At 41.8% G+C, this 19,293-nt stretch overlaps 1 protein-coding gene across 4 annotated transcripts; it reads right to left on the bottom strand.

Annotated features, from left to right (window-relative positions):
• Positions 1–501: 501 nt before the first annotated feature.
• On the bottom strand, positions 502–13,355 carry Rmp64 (ribonuclease MRP subunit p64). Of its 4 annotated transcripts, none has more exons than XR_015000603.2 (9): positions 10,805–10,959; positions 9,545–9,624; positions 9,118–9,249; positions 8,652–8,729; positions 6,769–7,133; positions 6,364–6,425; positions 3,753–4,012; positions 1,598–2,328; positions 502–785 (listed from the first exon to the last, which is right to left on the bottom strand). XR_015000603.2 is itself a non-coding variant. In XM_048422353.3 (9 exons), the coding sequence occupies exons 1-9, from the start codon at positions 13,274–13,276 to the stop codon at positions 1,863–1,865; spliced, it is 1,698 nt and encodes a 565-aa protein (XP_048278310.3). In that variant the 5' UTR covers positions 13,277–13,355; the 3' UTR covers positions 502–1,862. The 4 variants fall into 4 exon arrangements, 3 of the variants coding, with proteins under 3 accessions (XP_048278310.3, XP_085541708.2, XP_085541707.2); XM_048422353.3 differs by adding an exon at positions 13,177–13,355 and having other exon boundaries at positions 502–2,328; XM_085685582.2 differs by adding an exon at positions 12,726–13,018 and having other exon boundaries at positions 502–2,328.
• Positions 13,356–19,293: the final 5,938 nt, after the last annotated feature.

Raw genomic sequence — 19,293 nt, 5'->3', positions numbered from 1 at the left:
GATTCCATTTCTAGTGTCTGTTATTACTTGCTCCTTGGGGAAATCACCTGATGTCTCCTCACCTCGTTGATGGCTGTCAGCACCTTAGCTATGAAGGCTAACAAGTTATATTGATGGCAGCTGTACATTTACAAGCCATAATCAACCAAAGGACACAGCAAACCTCATAGGCTTATATCACAAAAACATCCCACCTTGAAGGAAGTAGCAGAGATCACAGAACCTAGTTTTAAGTGAATTTGCAAGTCAGTGGGACGGTTTAGAATCATTGCACCAGATTTAAAATGGACAGACTGGCTTTGAGCTGCAGCTTACTGGAGCAAAATTTTTATGAAGACATCAATTCTTCATGAAGAATCTTAGTATTCCAAAGTGAGACTGCTATCAGCGGTTAGAGCTGTGGTACGGCTGTACAACTATGTGGCTTTTAAAAACTCAATAGGAAAAATTTCAGCTGTTTTATAATTGATAAAGTTAGTTATTTTATCCAAACTAGCAGTATTTGAAACCAAAAAAAATTCTTTTAATTTTTTTTTTCACAAAGCAAATATAGGTGTTAAAAGAATTACATTCAAAGGCATCCTTCTGCCAGGAGCAGGGCTCTGTCAAAGCTGTAGCATTCTTGTGAGGTGATGAAGACAACAGGAGTGCTGAAGGAGAAGTAAAGTTGCCCCGCATGCCTGGCCACCACAGACACTGGTACTTGGTGTGGAGAGACGTTGTGAGCAGCCTCAAGACATGGCTTTCTAGTTCAAGAGGATGTAGTTCAGTGGAAAAGCCATGGCCTAGCAGATAAGAGGCACGAAGTTCCATTCCCACCAAAGCAAACAAAACCTCGGGCTTTCTTTGACCAGAGGATGAAGCAGGTATATTCCTCTTCCTAATTGCACATACTCAAGTGCCAAGCAGTTCCTGTAGCTTGTCTAAACCCAGAAATTCATACACTCATACACACACACACACACACAAAGCTACATACTTCTCTTAAATCACCCTTTCTGGCCTGGAGGAGTGGAAGGCCAGATTTCCCCTGACCATCGTGTCCAGGAGCAGTTGTACTGATATAGTCAGGTGATAGCATTGATACCAGGTGACAAATTTATGCATACACTCACCTACTTCTTTGCTGCATCCCTTAGAAACAAGAAAAAATTCCAAAAGCCTTGTAATATATCCTCTTAAAAGTTACAGTGACAAAATGAAGATTAAATAATAGTTTTTTCTATTTGAGTAATGGCAAATATTTTGATAATTCATTTTAGTAACAGCATCCACTGCATATACACATTGTTATTCAAGAGAAGAACCTGGGCAGTTGAGATGGTCCGGTGGGTATTGCAGATCAATACCCCAGTGACTCCCACCAGTGATCCTCTGATATACACACACATGTACACACACACACACACACACACACACACAAACTGTAAAGACTTCTTAAAAGGAATGGGGCCAGTGAGACTTAAGTGAGCCTTTATAGTGCTTCCTTACTACTCTCCAACCGTGCTCCCTGTTTACCCTCAGATACAGAAGATTTTGTGAACTTAAGACATTGCCCCCCTAGTAAATCATAAGCATCTAATTTTCGGAAACCTACCTGTTTCAGTCAAGAAGGTGTGTTATTGAGGGACAGACTATGATGGACTTTTCACCATATTTCACACCCTGTACAGTCAAAGCCAAGTAAATACTGATTAGCTGACAGAGCGCTGTAACTTTATTGGACTGGGTGCACTCCTGTGGAATGCTGCACAGAAGCAGCTCCTGGCCCAAGCAGTGTTTCCAGATCTCAGCAGTTCCACTTAAAACAGCAGAACACCAAACCAGCTTGTTAACTGCTCAGAAGTTTCATATATGAACATCTAAACTCCCATCAAAGCAAAAATATCATCAATGTCATCTGCCTCTTTAGCAGTTTCTGGCACACTGTATGTGTGTGTTTGTCTCTCTGTCCACAAACCAGTTTCATTTCCACTGCCTGATGTGACATTCCCATGGATCCCCATCTCCTTTGTTTTTAGAACGGGCTTTGAAAGTCTTCTCAAGACCTCCTTTTTGTTAGGACAGACATCTGTCCTCTGAACTGTCGCATCTGAAGGGCCCCACTTAGCACTGGTGTCCCTAGTGCTCTTTAGAGTCCCTTCAGGGACCTTCTGAGTTTCCTTTAAAAGACTTGACTGCAACTTTCTCTGCGGTTTCCTTTGTCTCGATAAAACTGTATACTTTGATCTTCTTTGTCTAGGAGGACACTTTGAAGTGCTGATAATGGAGCCTCGAAGAAGGCACTTACAAAGAGATGTTTTCATGCACTGTAGCTTCTTTGGCAAACTAAAGGACAGAAGAGAAAAATCTCAACTTATTATGATGCTAAAAAGCTCTCAAGCACCAATTTCCAACACAAAAGTACACAATTTGTTATAAGTCCTACGCCTGTATGCATGTTTAACCTCAAACACACAAAATAAGGAAATGGGAGTTCCAACCTAAGAGCATGTTTTTCAGAGCCTGATTCCCTCTCAGGATGCAGGCAAATATACCTCCATTTTGCCCTCAAAGTAACTCTCATAACTCCATGCTTCAGAGCCGTGGCCTTTCCCTCATGCTGATAAATCTGTTCTCAAGTAAACATGTAGAAATTGTAAAATATCACAAATAGAAATCTCTGCAGTAAGTCATAATCCATTTCTAGCTAAGTTCATGTTGTAGGAGGAAATAAAGAGAGGAAAGGGTGGGGGGCTTCTGGCGAAGACAGCCTGACAGCTGTGAGACACCCTAAGTGTGAGTTGCACTGTACCCCCTTCAAGTCTGCAGTAGAACTCATGTAGAACTCTACATGAGAACTCATGTGCCTTACCCAAATCCCTTCATTCTTATCATTTGAGGAAACTCTGTGTAATAAGCAATTCATGACTCATTTCCCAGTCATGACTATAAGCCGTGACTTTTCACTGTGTAAAAAGTGGGTGCATCTGTCAGTTGAAACGAAAACAAGAATCAGAGGAACTGAATTGAGTTCTAGATCTCCAGCTCCAATTCTTTGAGCAGTACCATCTCTTTATGAATAAAATGGGATAATGCCTTCAGAGTGCTGTGGACATTAAATGTTTTCCAAATTGTACTACAGAAAAAATAATGTATTACTGAAACAGCAATAGGAAAATATGATTTCTATATTTTGAAAAGTAGAGACTAACAGTTTAACCAATAAAACTGAGTTTGTTACCCCTCTTGCTAACTGTTCATCATTATTAACTGTTTCCTTACTATTCTAAACTGTTCTTTGAGTGTAAGAACCATGATAAATTTAATGCATCAATATGTAAGCACCTGGCTGCTATAAACATCAAATCTGACCCTAATCCCTGCGGCCTGTGGGCCTCATAGGCAGAAGCACTCAGTTCCCTGCTGTCCTCACCCAGCTGTGCTGACACTGTCTACCGAAGGGATACCTCCCACTAGGCTTGAGCTCCTAGGATTGTCGCCGTTGGCTTTGAAGACCACAGGTAATCTTAATGCTTTCTGACATGAACCAGTGGGAATGATGAGATACAGACTACTGAGTCCAGTGAACACTTACTTTCTCCCTCCTGACACAACTGCCCAGATGCCAGGAGCAACACATGCAACTGTACTAAGTAGGTCTTATTTCAGCGTCCCGAGGGCTGCTAGACATCCCGTTTGAAACGAAGGAGGTAATGCACTTATGTACACTTTCTTACCAAAAAGAGAAAGGAATTTTCTAGCATAGTCACCTATAGCCTTGAGCTTCCACGTGTCTCAGCCTGTTGCTCTTCAGAAGTTTGCTGCCCAAGTAGGCAGCCTGAGCCTTGAGCCTTCTGCTCCGGCACAGCACAACTGCAGTTTGGATTTCTTCAGAAAGCTGGGCGAAAGTCTTGGTCATGCGGATTCTTTGCACAATATTGTTAACCCAGGGAGCTCTTCTCAGTTTCTGAGAAGACAGTTTGCTTGTCTTAAATTTGGATTGAGAACACTTAAACTCAGGGCTGGTTTCCTGAAACATAAAAAGGTGACAAAGATAAACTAAAAATGGTACTGACTTGAAAATAAAGAACAAAAGTTTTGGGAAGCTGATTCATTAAAAAAAAAAATCAATAATTACTTTTCTTTTTTTCTTTTTGGTCAAAGAAGGAAACTCTAAATGCATTGGACCTGTCCTTTTTACCCATTCTCCTAACACTACTTTTTACCTTTCTACGAAGGCAGTTCCTATCTGCCTTTTAATTAAATGTACAGAGAAAACCCAAAATAAAGCTGGGTGGTGGTAGTGCAGAGGTAGAGGAAGAGGCAGGCTAATCTCTGTGAGTTTGAGGCCAGTCTGGTCTACAGAGCAAGTTCCAGAACAGTCAGGACTACACAAGAGAAACTCTGTCTTGAAAAACCAAAAGTAAAAAGAAAACCCAAGATACTCTCATATACATGTAACATACACAGTGAAACTCTGATTAAACAGTAGTCAAAGCTAATGATGAGGGGGAAATCACAAGTCTTTCACAGTGGCATCACTGAACTAACTACCTTGTTCATTTATTTGTTTGGGAGGTTTTATGTTTTTGGCTTTATTTCTTTCACTGAAGACTGAACACAGGACCTTGTGCATACCTGTCAAGTGGCCTGTATTCCTTTTAATTTTTTTTTTACTCTGAGACATGGCTTCAACAAATTACCAGGCTTATTTGAACTCACTCTAGTTCACAGAGGCTTTGAACTTGTCATCCCCCTCCTTCAGCCTCCCAAGTAGTAGGGAAAACAGACCTGTGCCAGCGGGACTGACTTGGACTACACTTGTTTTCCTCTTGTTTTTATTCTCCCAGGACCAATCCTCAAAACAGATCACAAACATTACTGAAAACACGGATGGGGGCCCCCAGCAAGTGCCCAGCATGGTAGGCCTGCCTGTCAGTCAGTGCACAGGATAAATGACTAGGAGTGCAGCCCTCCTAAACCTGCACCATTCTTAACAAGGCATCTTTATTCCTTCGGTCTCTTCTGTAGCAAGTCAAGTTTGGATTTTACTAGCTTTTTCTACTTTAGGAAAATTATATACCACCTACCAACTCTACCTATCTTCCAACCAAAGCTAACTTTCTTTTCAAATTCGTGGTGCCGCACACCTTTAATCCCAGCACTCAAGAAGCAGAGGCAGGCAAAGTCTCTATGAGGTCAGGTCAGTCTGCAGAGTCAGACCCTGTCAAATAATAAATCCCCACACTCAAAGGAGTTTAAAGAAATAACTATGAAATTAAAGACCCTTGAGTATTGTTTTGTGATCAACAATTTGCTCTAAAAACAAGCTGAGCTATGGATGCCAATTACAATATTCTGCAATTCCTCTTGAATAAGGAGGACACTAACCAACCAGATCACCTGTAAGCTGGCTCTCAGGCTGCAGAAGTGGGAAGGCTCATAGACACCACAGTTCTTAAGACCAAAATTCAGACATTCTCCCTGGGACTGCTGCACTATGGAATCACATGGCCTGCGTTCAAACCTGATCCCTGTCACTTCACTATGTGGCCTGAATAACTTTTGAAACCGTCCACGCCTCAGTGTCCTGCTCTGAACTGTGAAAGCAGTAGTGGAAGCGCCTACCCCACTCGGCTCTTCTGAGGATAATGGGAGCTGATACACACAAAGATTTAAGATAGTGTCAGGCGCTCCAAGGTCTATCATGCTTTCTCCTTCTGAACTCATGAATTGGGTAAGATAAAAATGCACACTGCCACCCATGTTTAAAAGTGCAATAAAGAACTATGGGTTCGAGGCTGGAGAGATGGCTCATGGGTAAAGGGTGACACTGACGCACTTATCAGACAATTTTCTGACACTAATAAAAGCTATCCAGTTAAAGCTCGAACCCCCAAACATGGCTGGTACCTAATGGCAGATGAGGAGGAAGACAAAATGATGCTTCCCACACTCGAGAGTCCACGTAACATTTTACAAGTACTGAAGCAAGGCCAAAGTTAGGAGGAGCGTGGAGAGGAGAGGGGAGGTATAGTGAGGTCAGTGAACTTAGAGATCACACAGCTAATATGAAGTGGGGTCAAGGTTCCAGCAACTACAAAATCCATGCTCTTAAACTGCTCACCATCTGTACTTCAGATGGACCATATGGTTACACTAAAATTCTAGAGAAATGCCTATTAAAGCACTTTTGAACACATCTACTAACTGGAGTAACCAGGTCCATTCAAAAGTCCTGTCTTGATCATTCAGAAGCTCACACTAAGAACTAAGAGCACAACCTAGCCTACTAGAGGAAAGCCCAGCTCCCTCTTTAGTGAGTAGCTTCCTGCAAACTTGGCAGAGATGAAAAGCTGTGTTAGGGTAAACCAGACAGACCTGAGCAGCCTTGTTTCGCAGCCTTGTGCAGAATGCCCGCACGTCAAATCCTGATGGTTTTTCTATGGAATTAAAAAAAGGAAAAGAAAAATTCAGTCACATGACTTTCAAATTGCCAACAAATTCTTAACTTCATGACATTTCCTGCCAAGTTACTGCAAAGAAATGAAGAGAATAAAGCAAAGGCCCAAGAAGGAAACTAGAAGCAAAGCTCTGAAATGGGTAATATTCACACCTCCCTAAATATAACCAGTGACTTAGGAAGTGAGATCCGGAATTTCTTTCTACATAATATGTGACTATATAACGCTTTCAAAGACTTATTTTAAAAGTATGTGTTAAAGAATAAAAAATAAAATTTTCAAAAGAAATTAAAAAGAGTTTGTGCTTATCCAAGCAACTCACCATTTCTGGTCTTTTTACTCATTCTCACTGGCTGTCCCAGGTCCACACCACTCTGCAGATTGCTCTTCCTTTGTTCAGATATTTTGGAAATTCTATCTAGAGTGTCTTCATTGCTCTTTGGTAGCTGTTCTTTCACTAAAAACAGTTTATTTAGCAACTTAGTTACTCCTTTAGTGGCAAAAGCTGCAGGCGTTTTTTCCTTAAAGAGTTCAATGTAAGGTGGCCCTAGAAAGTCGGTAACATTGGAAGGAAAGGAAAAATCTTTGAAGTAAGGCATGGGCTGAATCCTGGAGACCTCCTGACGCAATCCGAGCAATGGCTCATATAAGGAAATCAGCCTCCTTAGAAGCTCCTTATGAAGAACCCTAGAAAGACAGAAGCTCATGAATTAGCTAGTAATGTCATCTGCAGATATGCAGAAAACACAAGATTCAAAACTGAAAATAAAGAGTTACCAAGCTCTGCCACTACAGAGTAAACAAAACCAAACAAAATGCCTATGGTGTATATTTGAAAATTGCCATTTTAATCCACCCCAAACACAAAAATCCAAGTATTAAATGCTACACGAAAAGAACTTCCTAGAGACGTGTTAAAGTGTGCACATAAAAATCCTATAGGTATTTTATCGAGATGAGATTTCAGGGGCATTTCAAGTTTCTCACACTTCTGTGGTTTGGGATTTCTAAGCATAAACCATTGTTTTAATCAGTAAAATGTAAATCCATTTTCATTTCAGAAAACAATGAAAGTTAAACATTTTAAAATAATATGATTAGCAAGCCCAGCTTGGTGGTACACACCTACAACACTTGGGAAGCTAAGGTAAGAGAATCATGAATTCAGAGCTATCCTGGGCTACACAGTAAGAACTTCTCTTAATTTTTTAATTAACAAAGTAACATTATTAATTCAAATGCTGTTCCTTCTGATTAAAAGTAAGCAAAATAAAAAGATGATTGAAAATACAAATGAGATATCTGAATTAAGACATCAGAGCAAGGTTTATGTTCAAAGGTAGAAAGAATCTTCTGGGTGTTTGTTTTCATTGTTGTTTTGATAGTTTTGCTACATTCAAGTAATAGCTAATGATCCAATTCTGTATCCATCAAACCTTTTTATGCTGCACAAATACACACAAGCAAATGTCTGGTGGGGCTGGAGAGATTACTCAGCAGTTAGTCACGAGCACTTCCAGAGGTCCTGAGTTCAATTCCCAGCAATCACATGATGGCTCACAAACATCTATAGTAGAATCTGATGCCCTCTTCTGGTATAAAGGCATACATTTAGAAGAGCACTTATACACATAAAATAAGTAAACAAATCTTTTTTTTAAAGCTCTTAAAAAAAAGGAAAATGCCTTTTTTTAGTGGGTGAGTACTACTAGTGCTATTTCCATCTACCAAATACACGTCAGAGGCAGTGTGTGCTGGCAGCAGGAATGTCCAGAGCATACTAGGATGGCCAAATTCTATTTCCAATTGCTATTAAAATTAGAAAATAGTTGTCAAAAAGAATCAAAATCTGACCACCCCAGGAACAGCAGCTTTTTCAAAAGCCTACTACAAAGTCACTACTGCCACCATTATTATATTACTATCAACATCGTCATCATCATCATTATTACTTTACTGTTATTATAGTTCCTAGGTCCTAGGAGTTCACTTTCTGAGCTACTTGTGTCAGGCTGGTCATATGGTTTCAGAGGTCCACTCCTCCAGCACAGCCACCAGCACTCAGCTTACAATCTGCACGGGAGGACAGGGAAGCCCTTCTGTCTTCCTTCAGATCCCAGGGACAACAGTGAAACGAAACTGTGAGAACACTAACAAGAAACAGGTCAGGCAGAGATGAACACAAACGCAGAAATGTGAACATACCATAACCTGCTCACCAGCCCGATCATCACAAGGTTCAGAATGATGAATTCCTGCAGTCCTAAGTGCTTCACAGTCAACCTGGGGATCAGTTCAAGTTGGAAAAACAAAACCAAAGAAAGATGTGTGAGTTAAATTATGAAAGAAATACACTGGCAGTAAAGACGACCTTAAAGGTATTAATGTCCTAGTGGCAATAAAGGCACAGTACACTAAAAACAGAGCGGTGTCCATTCTGCTAGAGCTCCAAGGACCACAGTGAGTGTCTGCGGGTAAGAATCCCTAACAGCCACACTCTTAGAACGCATGATAGGTGGAGATATGGAGTCTCTGGCACCAGCCATACCAGCAATTACTGGAAGAGGAGCCAAAAGGCAAAGCTTTAAGAAGTCCCACAGGTTACCCCACCTGGAGAGCTAAACAGACCCAAACAGCCCCATTGCAAAGGTGTTCCCGTAACCACGGATACCGAAATGCCTTGCAGCAGCAGTCCAACAAGCGCAGTAACAACTTGCAGCCTCCCAAAACCTTCATCAGCACCACCTCCACCACCGGCTGGCTGGGGACGGCACAGTTTTTGGTGGCTCCAGACTGAGTTTCACTTGATATAAACAGAAAAGGACATGAGTTTCATTTTTAAACACAACATCTCTACAGCAGTATTCAAGTGAAGACTTGCTTTAGGCTCAGCCTGAAGTGGCTATGCCCACAAGCCACCCACCGACCTTTCACTGTAACCAACTGTGAGCCACATTTCAGTGTCCCACCAGCCCCTCCCGTCAATCAACAGGTGCCCCTTATTAAAACACAACGTATATATCTTGGCCTAGTTGATTATAGCTCAACACCAAGCAGGGAGTAGCAAAGGCATCCTGACAGAGCAATGGGCCACCTACTTGGCAGACAACAACTGTGACAGGTCTTCAATTGAGCCCTCCAAATTCATGTTTTTCAAACGCTTTAAGCACTGTTCTACCTGAAGGAGGAAGATCAGCTCACATTAGCATGTGTGTAATACAGCAGTGTCACAGACATGATCAAGGGCGCGAGGACAACAAACGCTCACGGTATGGAAACACCACAAAAGACCTTCTCACTTAAGGACGAAGAAACCCAAATCCCAAAGCAATTGCTTTTGCTTATGAATAGGGACTTTAACCAATCCAACAAATTTCTCAATTTAAGAAATTACTATGTGCCAAATACCCGATGCTATGACAGGACCAAAATGAATAGAAGTCCCAATATTATAACTTCTTGAGGGAATGTGTTTACAGCAGTGAACCTAGTAAAACAAGACAGCAAATTCTCTACTCAGTTTCAGCAGTCTGTAAATACCAGAAATGTAGAAAATTGACTCAGTCATATAACAAATCCATACTAAAGACCTAACTACATGCAAGGTATGTTAGGAGATAACATTGTATATGATGCATCCGAATTTTGAGAGCTTTGTGAGAAAATAAGTAAGTACTGGAAAGACGGCTCTGGCATGCAGTGGGCAGCACACTGAACTTTGAAAGGTACCCGAGGAATTAGTGAAGAGGGCTTGTGAACGGCACATACAGAGCCTGGCTTCAGCAGCTCTGCCATGGAGTCATGAAGCTGAAGGCCACAATACTTTCTTATTTCCAAAACATTCATGAAACCACTTTATACCACAATTTACCATAAACCCACTCACACACACCGACAGACTGCTCACTATATGACCCCACAAGAAGTAAACCACAACACTAAACCACAACTGTTTTCATTTTTAAGATTTTTTTGGTTTAAATTAGTTTACTTTTGAACCAGGCCAAGACACTATTAAAGGCTGCGCATAGTGAAAATTAAATTGGAAAGAATCGGAATAAACTTCTTGTTTGAGTTTTTTGTTTTTGTTATTGTTGTTGTTTTGTTTTCTTTCTTTTAGACAGGGTCTTTCTACATAGCCCTGGCTCTCCTGGAACTCACGACATAGCCCAGGCAGGCTTCAAACTAAGAGAGACCTGCCAGTCTCTATCTCCCAAGTTCTGAGGTTAAAGGTGAGCACCAGCTCTGAATGCACTTCTTGATCGTAAATTACCTTCTGAAACTATTCTGGAAAAATAAAGGTCAAAATACCCAACATGTAATTGTGTCTTATATACTTATGAATGAATTCCTCTCACCTGTCGGAGAGCCAGATGGGGCTTGTGGCGGCTCAGTCTGTTATGATTGCTGTAGAGGACGGAGCATAACACATCGACTTCAACATCTAAAGTCTGGCTCTTAAGTGACTTTGTGACGAGATGGCATCCTTTAAGGACAGCTGCAGTGCAAAGGTCTAAAGCAGAAACAGTGAAAACAAGACTCGGTATGCATTCTACATCTGCTGCACCATAGGAGAAATACACTGGAGGAGACACTCGGCCTTGCTTGTCTTAAAGGAATCAGAACACAAATCAGCCTCGACGATAAAAGTATAAAAGAGTCTAAGTATGTAAGAAATAGAGAGTGGTATCAGGTGAGCAATAAGAGAACGTATTTTACACACAAATGTGTGTGTGTCATCACGTCCCTCTTTGATTGTGAGCGCTATAACCACAGTCATCATTTGGTGATGACCACTTATACCCCAAACATGCAAAAGCTGGGCGCATGCTGCATCTGCCTCTAAAACCCTCACTTTGCTCTGCAGGTAAGCAAGACGGAGTGAATAAAGTCATAGCCTTCAAAGCCAAAGGAGCTGTATCTGGAGACCACTTTGTGATGAGAATATATAACACACTCAGCCCTCTACCCATGCGTGTCCTGCGTGCATCCAGCCAACCTCACACTGAATATAGTCCCCCCCATTCCATCTGTAATGTATTTCAATAACAGTCATACTGTACACAATATCATAAGTCACCTAGAGATAAATTAATGGATACAGAAAGATGTGTGTGGGTCATACTGCAAAATACTGCCTACCATGTTACAGACTTGAGCCTGTGCACATTTTTATATAGGATTCCTGAAACCAATCCCCCAAGGATAGCAATGGGAAACTACATTCAGAAAAAAGAAACCACTAGGGTTACTGGAAGTTGGATTGTGTAACTTTAGGGGTGTACCCATGTTTACTAGTCTTAACAAGAGCAGCTGTGAAGCAAGTGTAATGTGCCACCTGGTGGTCCAAAAGGGAAACACAAAGATTCTTAAATGGAAGAATCTTGTCTGTTCCTCCCAACTATCTGGAGAATTTATATTAGCTACCTGGGTATGGACAAGTTGGTGAATTTCCCATAGCATTGTTTTTTAGAAATGTGGCTAGGGAGGAATTAGAACTTTAAGCTGCATAACACAGATGGGAAGAAAGGTGTGAGGACTTGATAGCTGCACTTAACAATTATGACCAAATGTGTTTATATTTAATAGTAAAGATATTTGACCGTCAACCTAGGCAGTGTTACAAAAGCTTTGTGGTATCAACTCTTTCATTTTCCAACACAGTCCCAAGAAGCTGGTACTATTTTTATTCCCATCTTAGAGTGATCTAAAACCTGTTTTAGAAATAGTGAAATTTCTGAGCTGACAGTCATAGGACCGTTAACAGGTTCAAAAGGAAAAAAAAGTTAGCTATGAAGTAACCAAGAAAACTATAGCAGCATATCTTGGTAGCTATGTCTCCTGGTCTGAACGCCCCTTTGTGGTTAAACATCCTTCAGGCTGTAGGAAAGCTGTTTTCGCACTCAGGTATCACCTCACACTTCAAAAGGCCCACCACCTTATGCAATATTTGCATTATGTTTTAATATTCTATTACATTTCTTTACTGGGTGGGAGGGGGTACCACACCGAGCATTGAGTCCAGTGGGAGATCAGAGAACGTACTACTTGCGGAAGTTGGTTCTCGCCTTCTACCACGTGAATCCCGGGGGATCGATAAGCATGGAACCATCTTTAAGTCCCGCCCACCCAATAGACTCTTAAAAAAAAAATCCTACGATGTCCTAAAAGCGAACCATCCACGATTTGGGACAGGGTAAATAACATCACCTGATTCCATAAATGCGCACCCTCCCGAATCATATTAATACAAACTTAATTAAAACTCAAAACACAGACCCCACTGAGCTGCCACCCCACATATCTTTGGGAGTTCTTGTTTTCTAAAAACCGCTAATACTGTCTCGGAACTGAATTTTTTTTTTTTTCTCGAGAAGAACAGAGGGACCCGAGGAACTCCCTCTCCCGGGAAGGGGAAAACGAGCTCCGCCGCCAGGGTGCCTGGGGTACAGCACTGGATCCCAGGCGGCGTGTAAGGATTAGGAGCTGCAGGCGCCAGGCCAGGGCCAGCCTTGCTTTCACGCCCCAGCTTTGGCCCGCAGGAGACCAGAAGATCCCAGTGCCGGAGCCACCGGCCAGGATAACCCTGACGCCACACGAGCAGCCCGGACCTTCCGCCCCGTGCGCCCCTTCCCGGCATGCCCCGCGCTCAGGAAGTCCCGCCCCATCCCGCGTGAGCCGGCCGCGGACTCGGGGAGACGTGCGGAACCTCGTTGCGTGTCCCACTCACCTAGGGTGGCGCTGGGGTCCGGCACCGTCAGTGTGCTGCTGTTCCCCGCCTGCGGGATCCTCACGCGGTTCCACGGCTCCTGCCGCGTCGCAGCGGCCATGTTGCGCGGAGCGGGAGAGCCCGGGAAGACGGAGCCCGGAGAGAGCGGGTGGGGCGGCCTAGGCGGGAGAGGGAGGGAGGAAGTGGGGGGGCGGGCCCGAGGTGTCCGGCCGGGGGCGGGGTTACGCCGGGTAGGAACCTCTGCGAAGGGAGTTTTTAAGTTCCTTCCAGGTTTGGAACAACTTCAAAGCTAGGTGTTTTACAGATAAGTCCGAGTGAGGCCCAGCCTTTAACTCCGCTTTAGAAATTTTAAAAAGAAGAGTTCGGATTATATTAAATGAGTTCGTCATGTAGTTCGGAACGATTTGAGTAGTCGAGAAAGACTACATACCTTGGATAACAACCCAACTTTGATAATAACAAAGAAACCCAAAGACTGTCAGTATTACCACCATCATTGTCTCGGACAAAACATCCCAAGCTCTGCTGATCCTAACCCCCAGGATGGTTGTTCATTCTCAGCCGTTCATACCGTCTTGCTTATGTACTTAAGGTTCCTTTCACAATGTGGAGAGGAGTATGGTGGGCATTAGAGACTGTCAGGTTACTTCACTCTGTTTTTGCGGGTTACTATATGTTAGCTCTGTGACCCCAAAAAGCTACTCCTGACCTCAGTATGCTTGTGAGTAAAACAAAGACCTTCATAAGTTATTAAATACACTGGAACTGTACCTACTATATGAATATTTACCCTTCCTAAACTTGTTTTTAATGCAAGTAATCTTGCTTTACTGAAACATTTCTGTCCTCGGTGTGTACCCTGCAGATAATTGCTCTTCCATCTGGACCATCTGCCTGATACAGCCTCACTTCCTCAGTCAGTCCTGGGACCATTATCTTTGATAATTCTTCCTAAACACCTATCCTCACTTTGTAACTACCTAGATGTCCTTTAATGCACTACCATGTGTCCTTTTGATGGCCAATTTTAACTGTAACAAATTACCACAAATTTAACAGACTGAACCAACGCAAAGCTACTGGATTTGTGAAAAGATAGAAACTATTTTTATTTGGGAATGTGGAGTGCAATCATGTGTACTCATGCCTGTGTAAAGGCTAACAGTAACAAAATTACAGTTATGAAGTAGCAAGGAAAATAATTTTATGGTTGGAGGTCACCACAGCATGAGCAACTGTATTGAAGGTTTACAGCCTTAGGAAGGTTGAGAATCTCTGGGTTAGGGTCTTCTCTAAAGCTGTTCACCTTTGTTTTCAAGTCTGGTTTTCCCACCAATTCTGGAACTGAGTTTGACTGCCTGTCCCAGCAACCTACATCCCACCATGCCCAGCTTTTACTAGGATGACGAGGATCTGAACTCAGATTCTTACATTTGCACAGCAAGCACTTTACCCACTGAGACATCTCCTCAGCCCCTGTTCAGTCTTCTTGGTCAAGAATTGGCTGTTTGAAGGGTTTCTTCCTTCTGACTGTTCTAAATAATTTGTTTCCTTGGTTTTTTTTTTTTTTGCGACCTTTAGTGACTGCCTCATATTTTGGCTCAGGTCCACATCATCCATGTATAAAGTCAGCACCATAGCATCTTGCAGTCTCTTACCCTGTTCAGAGTAGACAAGGAGAGATGGAATCAGGTACTAAAATGAAAGTGTCCATTTGAAGATTAAAAAAAAAAAAGCCTTTCTATCTGAGCCAGAAAGAAATGTTAAGATAACTGTAGATAGGGATACGTTCGTGATGCAGTGATAGGAAGAGATGAGGGATCTGTGTTCTCATGAAGGAAGATCTGAGGTCATCATGAAGAGTGGAGACAAGGACATGGTGTTCTATGAGCAATGCACATTGACAGCAGATCTTCTAGGAACTGAGCATATGGATAAAGCAGGGCAGGTTTTCAAGTCATTCTTAGAAAATTTTTAGACCCCAGAGAAAAACTGTCACAAACACAGATGACCACCAAATATGTAAAACCTTGCATACCTCAGGAATCCAAGAAATGCATATTAAAATAATTCTGAGGTATTGTTAAATGGGAAAAAAAGAATGATGTCCTGTGTTACTAGGGCTTTGCTCATACACACACACACACACACACACACACACACACACACACACACACAAAGTACAAAGATATCTTTGTAGTCCTGAAAATAGAAAATAAGCTAGGCTTGGTTACACACTTGTAATCCTAGCACTCAGAGACTAGGGCAAGTCGCTCTCCTTGAGTTTAAGTTACATACTGGTCTACATAGCAGGACCCTGTCCCAAGTTTAAAACAGAAAATACAGTGATAACATATCCTCACAAGAAATCTGTTCTTTTCTAGTAGTTGGGCAGTAGAATTTTCTCCCCTCAAAAAAATCTTAAACCTGGTGTCAAGTGTGTAAAGCAGATATTTAAAACAGAATTGTCAGCTTCTGATCTAGCTCCCTCGGGTGATGCACAAGCCCATACTTAGGAATGGTTTGAAATCCTCTGGTGTAAATAAAGCATATACTGATATAAGAGATGAATAATTTTGATGTTACATTAAGATGAGTTTTTAAGAGGTTTTTTTAAATTCTATCCATTGTCAAGTGAATGTTTTGCCTGGTTGTATGTATATGCACTACATACTGCGAATATCAGATCCTCTGGAACTGGAATTACAGACGATTGTGAGTCACTGTGTGGGTGCTGGAAACTAAACCCAGGACCTTTGTAAGGGCAGTAAGTATTTCCAACCCAAGAGCCATCTCTCCAGTCTCCTAAGGTATTTTAAAAGGCAGTTTAGAAAACTGTGATCTGTTGAAATTACACATTTATGTATTTTGGGTTTTTGATTGAATTTTTTTGTTGTTGTTGTTGTTGTTTTGTTTTGTTTTTGTTTTTGTTTTCCATTTTCGACACAAGGTTTCTCTTTAGCTTTGGTGCCTGTCCTGGAACTAGCTTTTGTAGACCATGTTGGCCTTGAACTCACAGAGACACGCCTGTCTCTACCTCCCTAGTGCTGGAATTAAAGGCGTGTGCCACCACCACCCGGCTGAAATTACACATTTATGTGTGAAGGAATGCTCTGGAAAATTCTAAAAAGGTATGAGCAGTGATCAGTTTTCATCAATGGGACAGTTACTTTTTCTTCTATGACTATATTTTCTATTTTAAAACATAGAAATTATTATCATGTTGAGAAAAGTAATGCTTTCATGCTAAAATACACCAAAGAGTGGGTGTGGATGTGTATGTGTGTCTGTCTAAGAGAGAGAGGGAAGAAGAGAGAAAATGTTCAGGTCATTGCTAAACCACTCTGGGCCACTAGAGGGAGGATGACTACAAGAGGAAAAAAACGGTACCGTTGTTCCCTTAGTTTTACTTCACAATGTTGCTTTTCAGCCCAGGTAGTGGCATTTGGTCCCTGAATCTTTTTTAACAGATCCCAGAAACACACCCCCATAGTACCAGCAGTGCCTCCTCGGTGACATATGCCCATTCTGCAGGTCTCTTCCTCTAAAGCCTACCCTCTGATTGCCCAGATCCCTGGTCTTTCATGTTTCGCCACTCCTAGAATAGTAACTGGAAGTTACTTGTGCTAATGCGCTGTTGTAGTTTAGCATTTCGGTTCTCAAATGCCTATTTATCCACAAGTGTTCAGTTCCTGAAGGTAAAGTGTGTGACATTTATTCTTTTTACTAAAGGGCTCTAATGGATAAGCTATCTGGAATCAGAGATGGGCCCAAATAACAGCCCCTCAATATGTGATTCAGTGGTTGATATGATTATATCATTAGTTTTTAACACAACAACACAATCTTTTTCATTAAGGCAGTGGGATATGATAAATCTGTGGTATGCTGTGTCCCTATTAATCACATTAGTTTGGCTGGAATGAAGAGCTTTCTGGGGCCCACTGGGAACCAGAAACAAGTAGCAGTGATGCTTCTGAATGAACTAGAGAACCTGAGAAAACTGGTTGGCAAAATGAAAACAATGAGAAAAATGGCAAAACTGGGTCACTTACTCTCAGCTCAAGGAAAAAAAAAAAACCAACACAGAGTTTCTGAGGTAACTGCAAATGCTTCGGTAGTTTGTTAGCATTTCAAGAAGACCTGGACTCAACACAGTTTTTTGGCTTGCACAATTACAACTTAAATGACATTTGTGGGCTAATAAGACTCGTATGTAAATGTGATTAGTTACAAGAAAGACTTTGAGCCTTGTATGGGAACTTCTACTTGGAGTCAGGAAAAGCTGAGGTCTTGGGACTGCCTATCTGCCTGTGTCTGAAGGGACTGATGTGAAGACCCACCCCAGCTGCTTCTCATCACCCCAGGACTATATCTAGAGGTGGCTTGTTTTGGGTTGTTCTAAGGGACAAAGTCTGGCACAGAAAGAAAGAGTTTATACTCACTTTTAGTGACAGAAACACAAGTAACCTTGAGACTTAAGGTCATTAGACCAGAGACGATAGGTATAAAACAATGGACTAGAAAAAAATGTACTGATTTGGGCGAATCTTGAAGCTAGGGGTTGTCTGTCTATGTTCTCTGCTGTCTAAAGTAAACCAGCTAGAACCAACATTCAGTCAGGACAACTGCCAAAACTGTCTTGGGATAATACAGAGGGTAAGATCCAAAGGCTTAGAGGAATTGGAATGTTGGAATGGATATATAATTTGTGGTCTGTGTACCCACCTCAACTCATGGTGCAGCCTCTAAGAAAGTTCAGGCACAGCTCCCCATGCTGAAGCACTCAAAACAGTGGAAGCAAGAAGTTCAGTCTCTCTGTGTAGCACGAATTCTAATTGGTCTTAATAATAAAACCCAGCGTCAAATATTAGGGAGTGAAAGCTGACGGTAAAGAGAAGCAGAGCGGCAGCCACTCGAGAGTTCTTACCTCTACCAATGCTCATCAAAGGGGCCATCCTATCTCTACATATCCTCAGACTGCTGCTGTCTCTACAAAACCTCAGACTGCATCTGAGCTTCTGTCTCCTTCCACCTCATATTCCTCTCTCTGCCCAGCCATATCACTCCTGTCTCCACCTCTTAGTGCCGGGATTAAAAGTGATCCAAATGCTGGGATCACCTTTGTGCAAGCTCTGTTTTCTCCTTTAGACAGATTCAATCTCATGTAGTCCAGGGTGGCTTTGAATTTAACAGAGATTCATCTGCCTCTATTGCCTGAGTGCTGGGATTAAAGGTGTGTGCCACCACTGCCTGGCCTCTATGGCCAACTAGTGACTTAGCTCTGCACTCTGATCTTCAGGCAAGTTTTATTTGTTAGATTACATTTCTCCTTTCTTGGCTAAAATAAAAGAGAAGGCTATAAGTAATGTAAGAAAAGCTATATGCAATAAGTACAAATACTATATACAATATATACAGGAAAAATTTCTCAATAATATCTAACCCACCTGCATTTAATAAATTCAGAGAAAATCCTTCATAATCTGGCCTATCTTGATTAATCCAAAGTCTTGTACCTAATTTAATTTTTATCATAATTTTCATTACCATCCAAAACTATCTTTCAATATCTCTCAGCCTTATACATTTTACACTTCTTTATCTCTGGGACCTTTCTCTCCACACAGTCTCTCCAGTAGGATAGATAACCTGAACTCTTCCCATGGAAGCTGAATTCATCCTCAGCAAAAGCGATGCTGCAAGTCCTTTTGCGGCTCATCCATGGATGAAACTTCCATTATACTCTCCTGGATCAGACAAGTCATAGGGGCAATTTCCAGGAATGAGGATATAGATTCTGTCCATTTTTTGGAGAAAGAAGTAAACACATCAGTAAGCAGCATATACCAGGGTGATGTGGTCTGTTTATTGGAGGCCATTTTATCAAGTTACTCTAGCCTGATAGGAGACATTTCACGTTAGACGTGAACCTGGGGCCCGTGTCATGTGCACTTCAGGGTAACTATGAATATGGCCCAACACAAAACTGCAAACTTGCTTAAAACATTGTAAGATATTTTTGTGAATTTTATTTTTATTGTATTTATGTTTAACTTGACTGTGTGATTCTCAAGTGTGAACCTTGTAGCTAACAACTTTGTCTCAGAGGAAGAA

Source organism: Myodes glareolus, chromosome 2 (genome assembly GCF_982192425.1).
Source record: "Myodes glareolus chromosome 2, mMyoGla1.1, whole genome shotgun sequence".
NCBI lineage: Eukaryota > Metazoa > Chordata > Mammalia > Rodentia > Cricetidae > Myodes > Myodes glareolus.
This window is presented reverse-complemented; position numbering and strand designations above follow the sequence as displayed.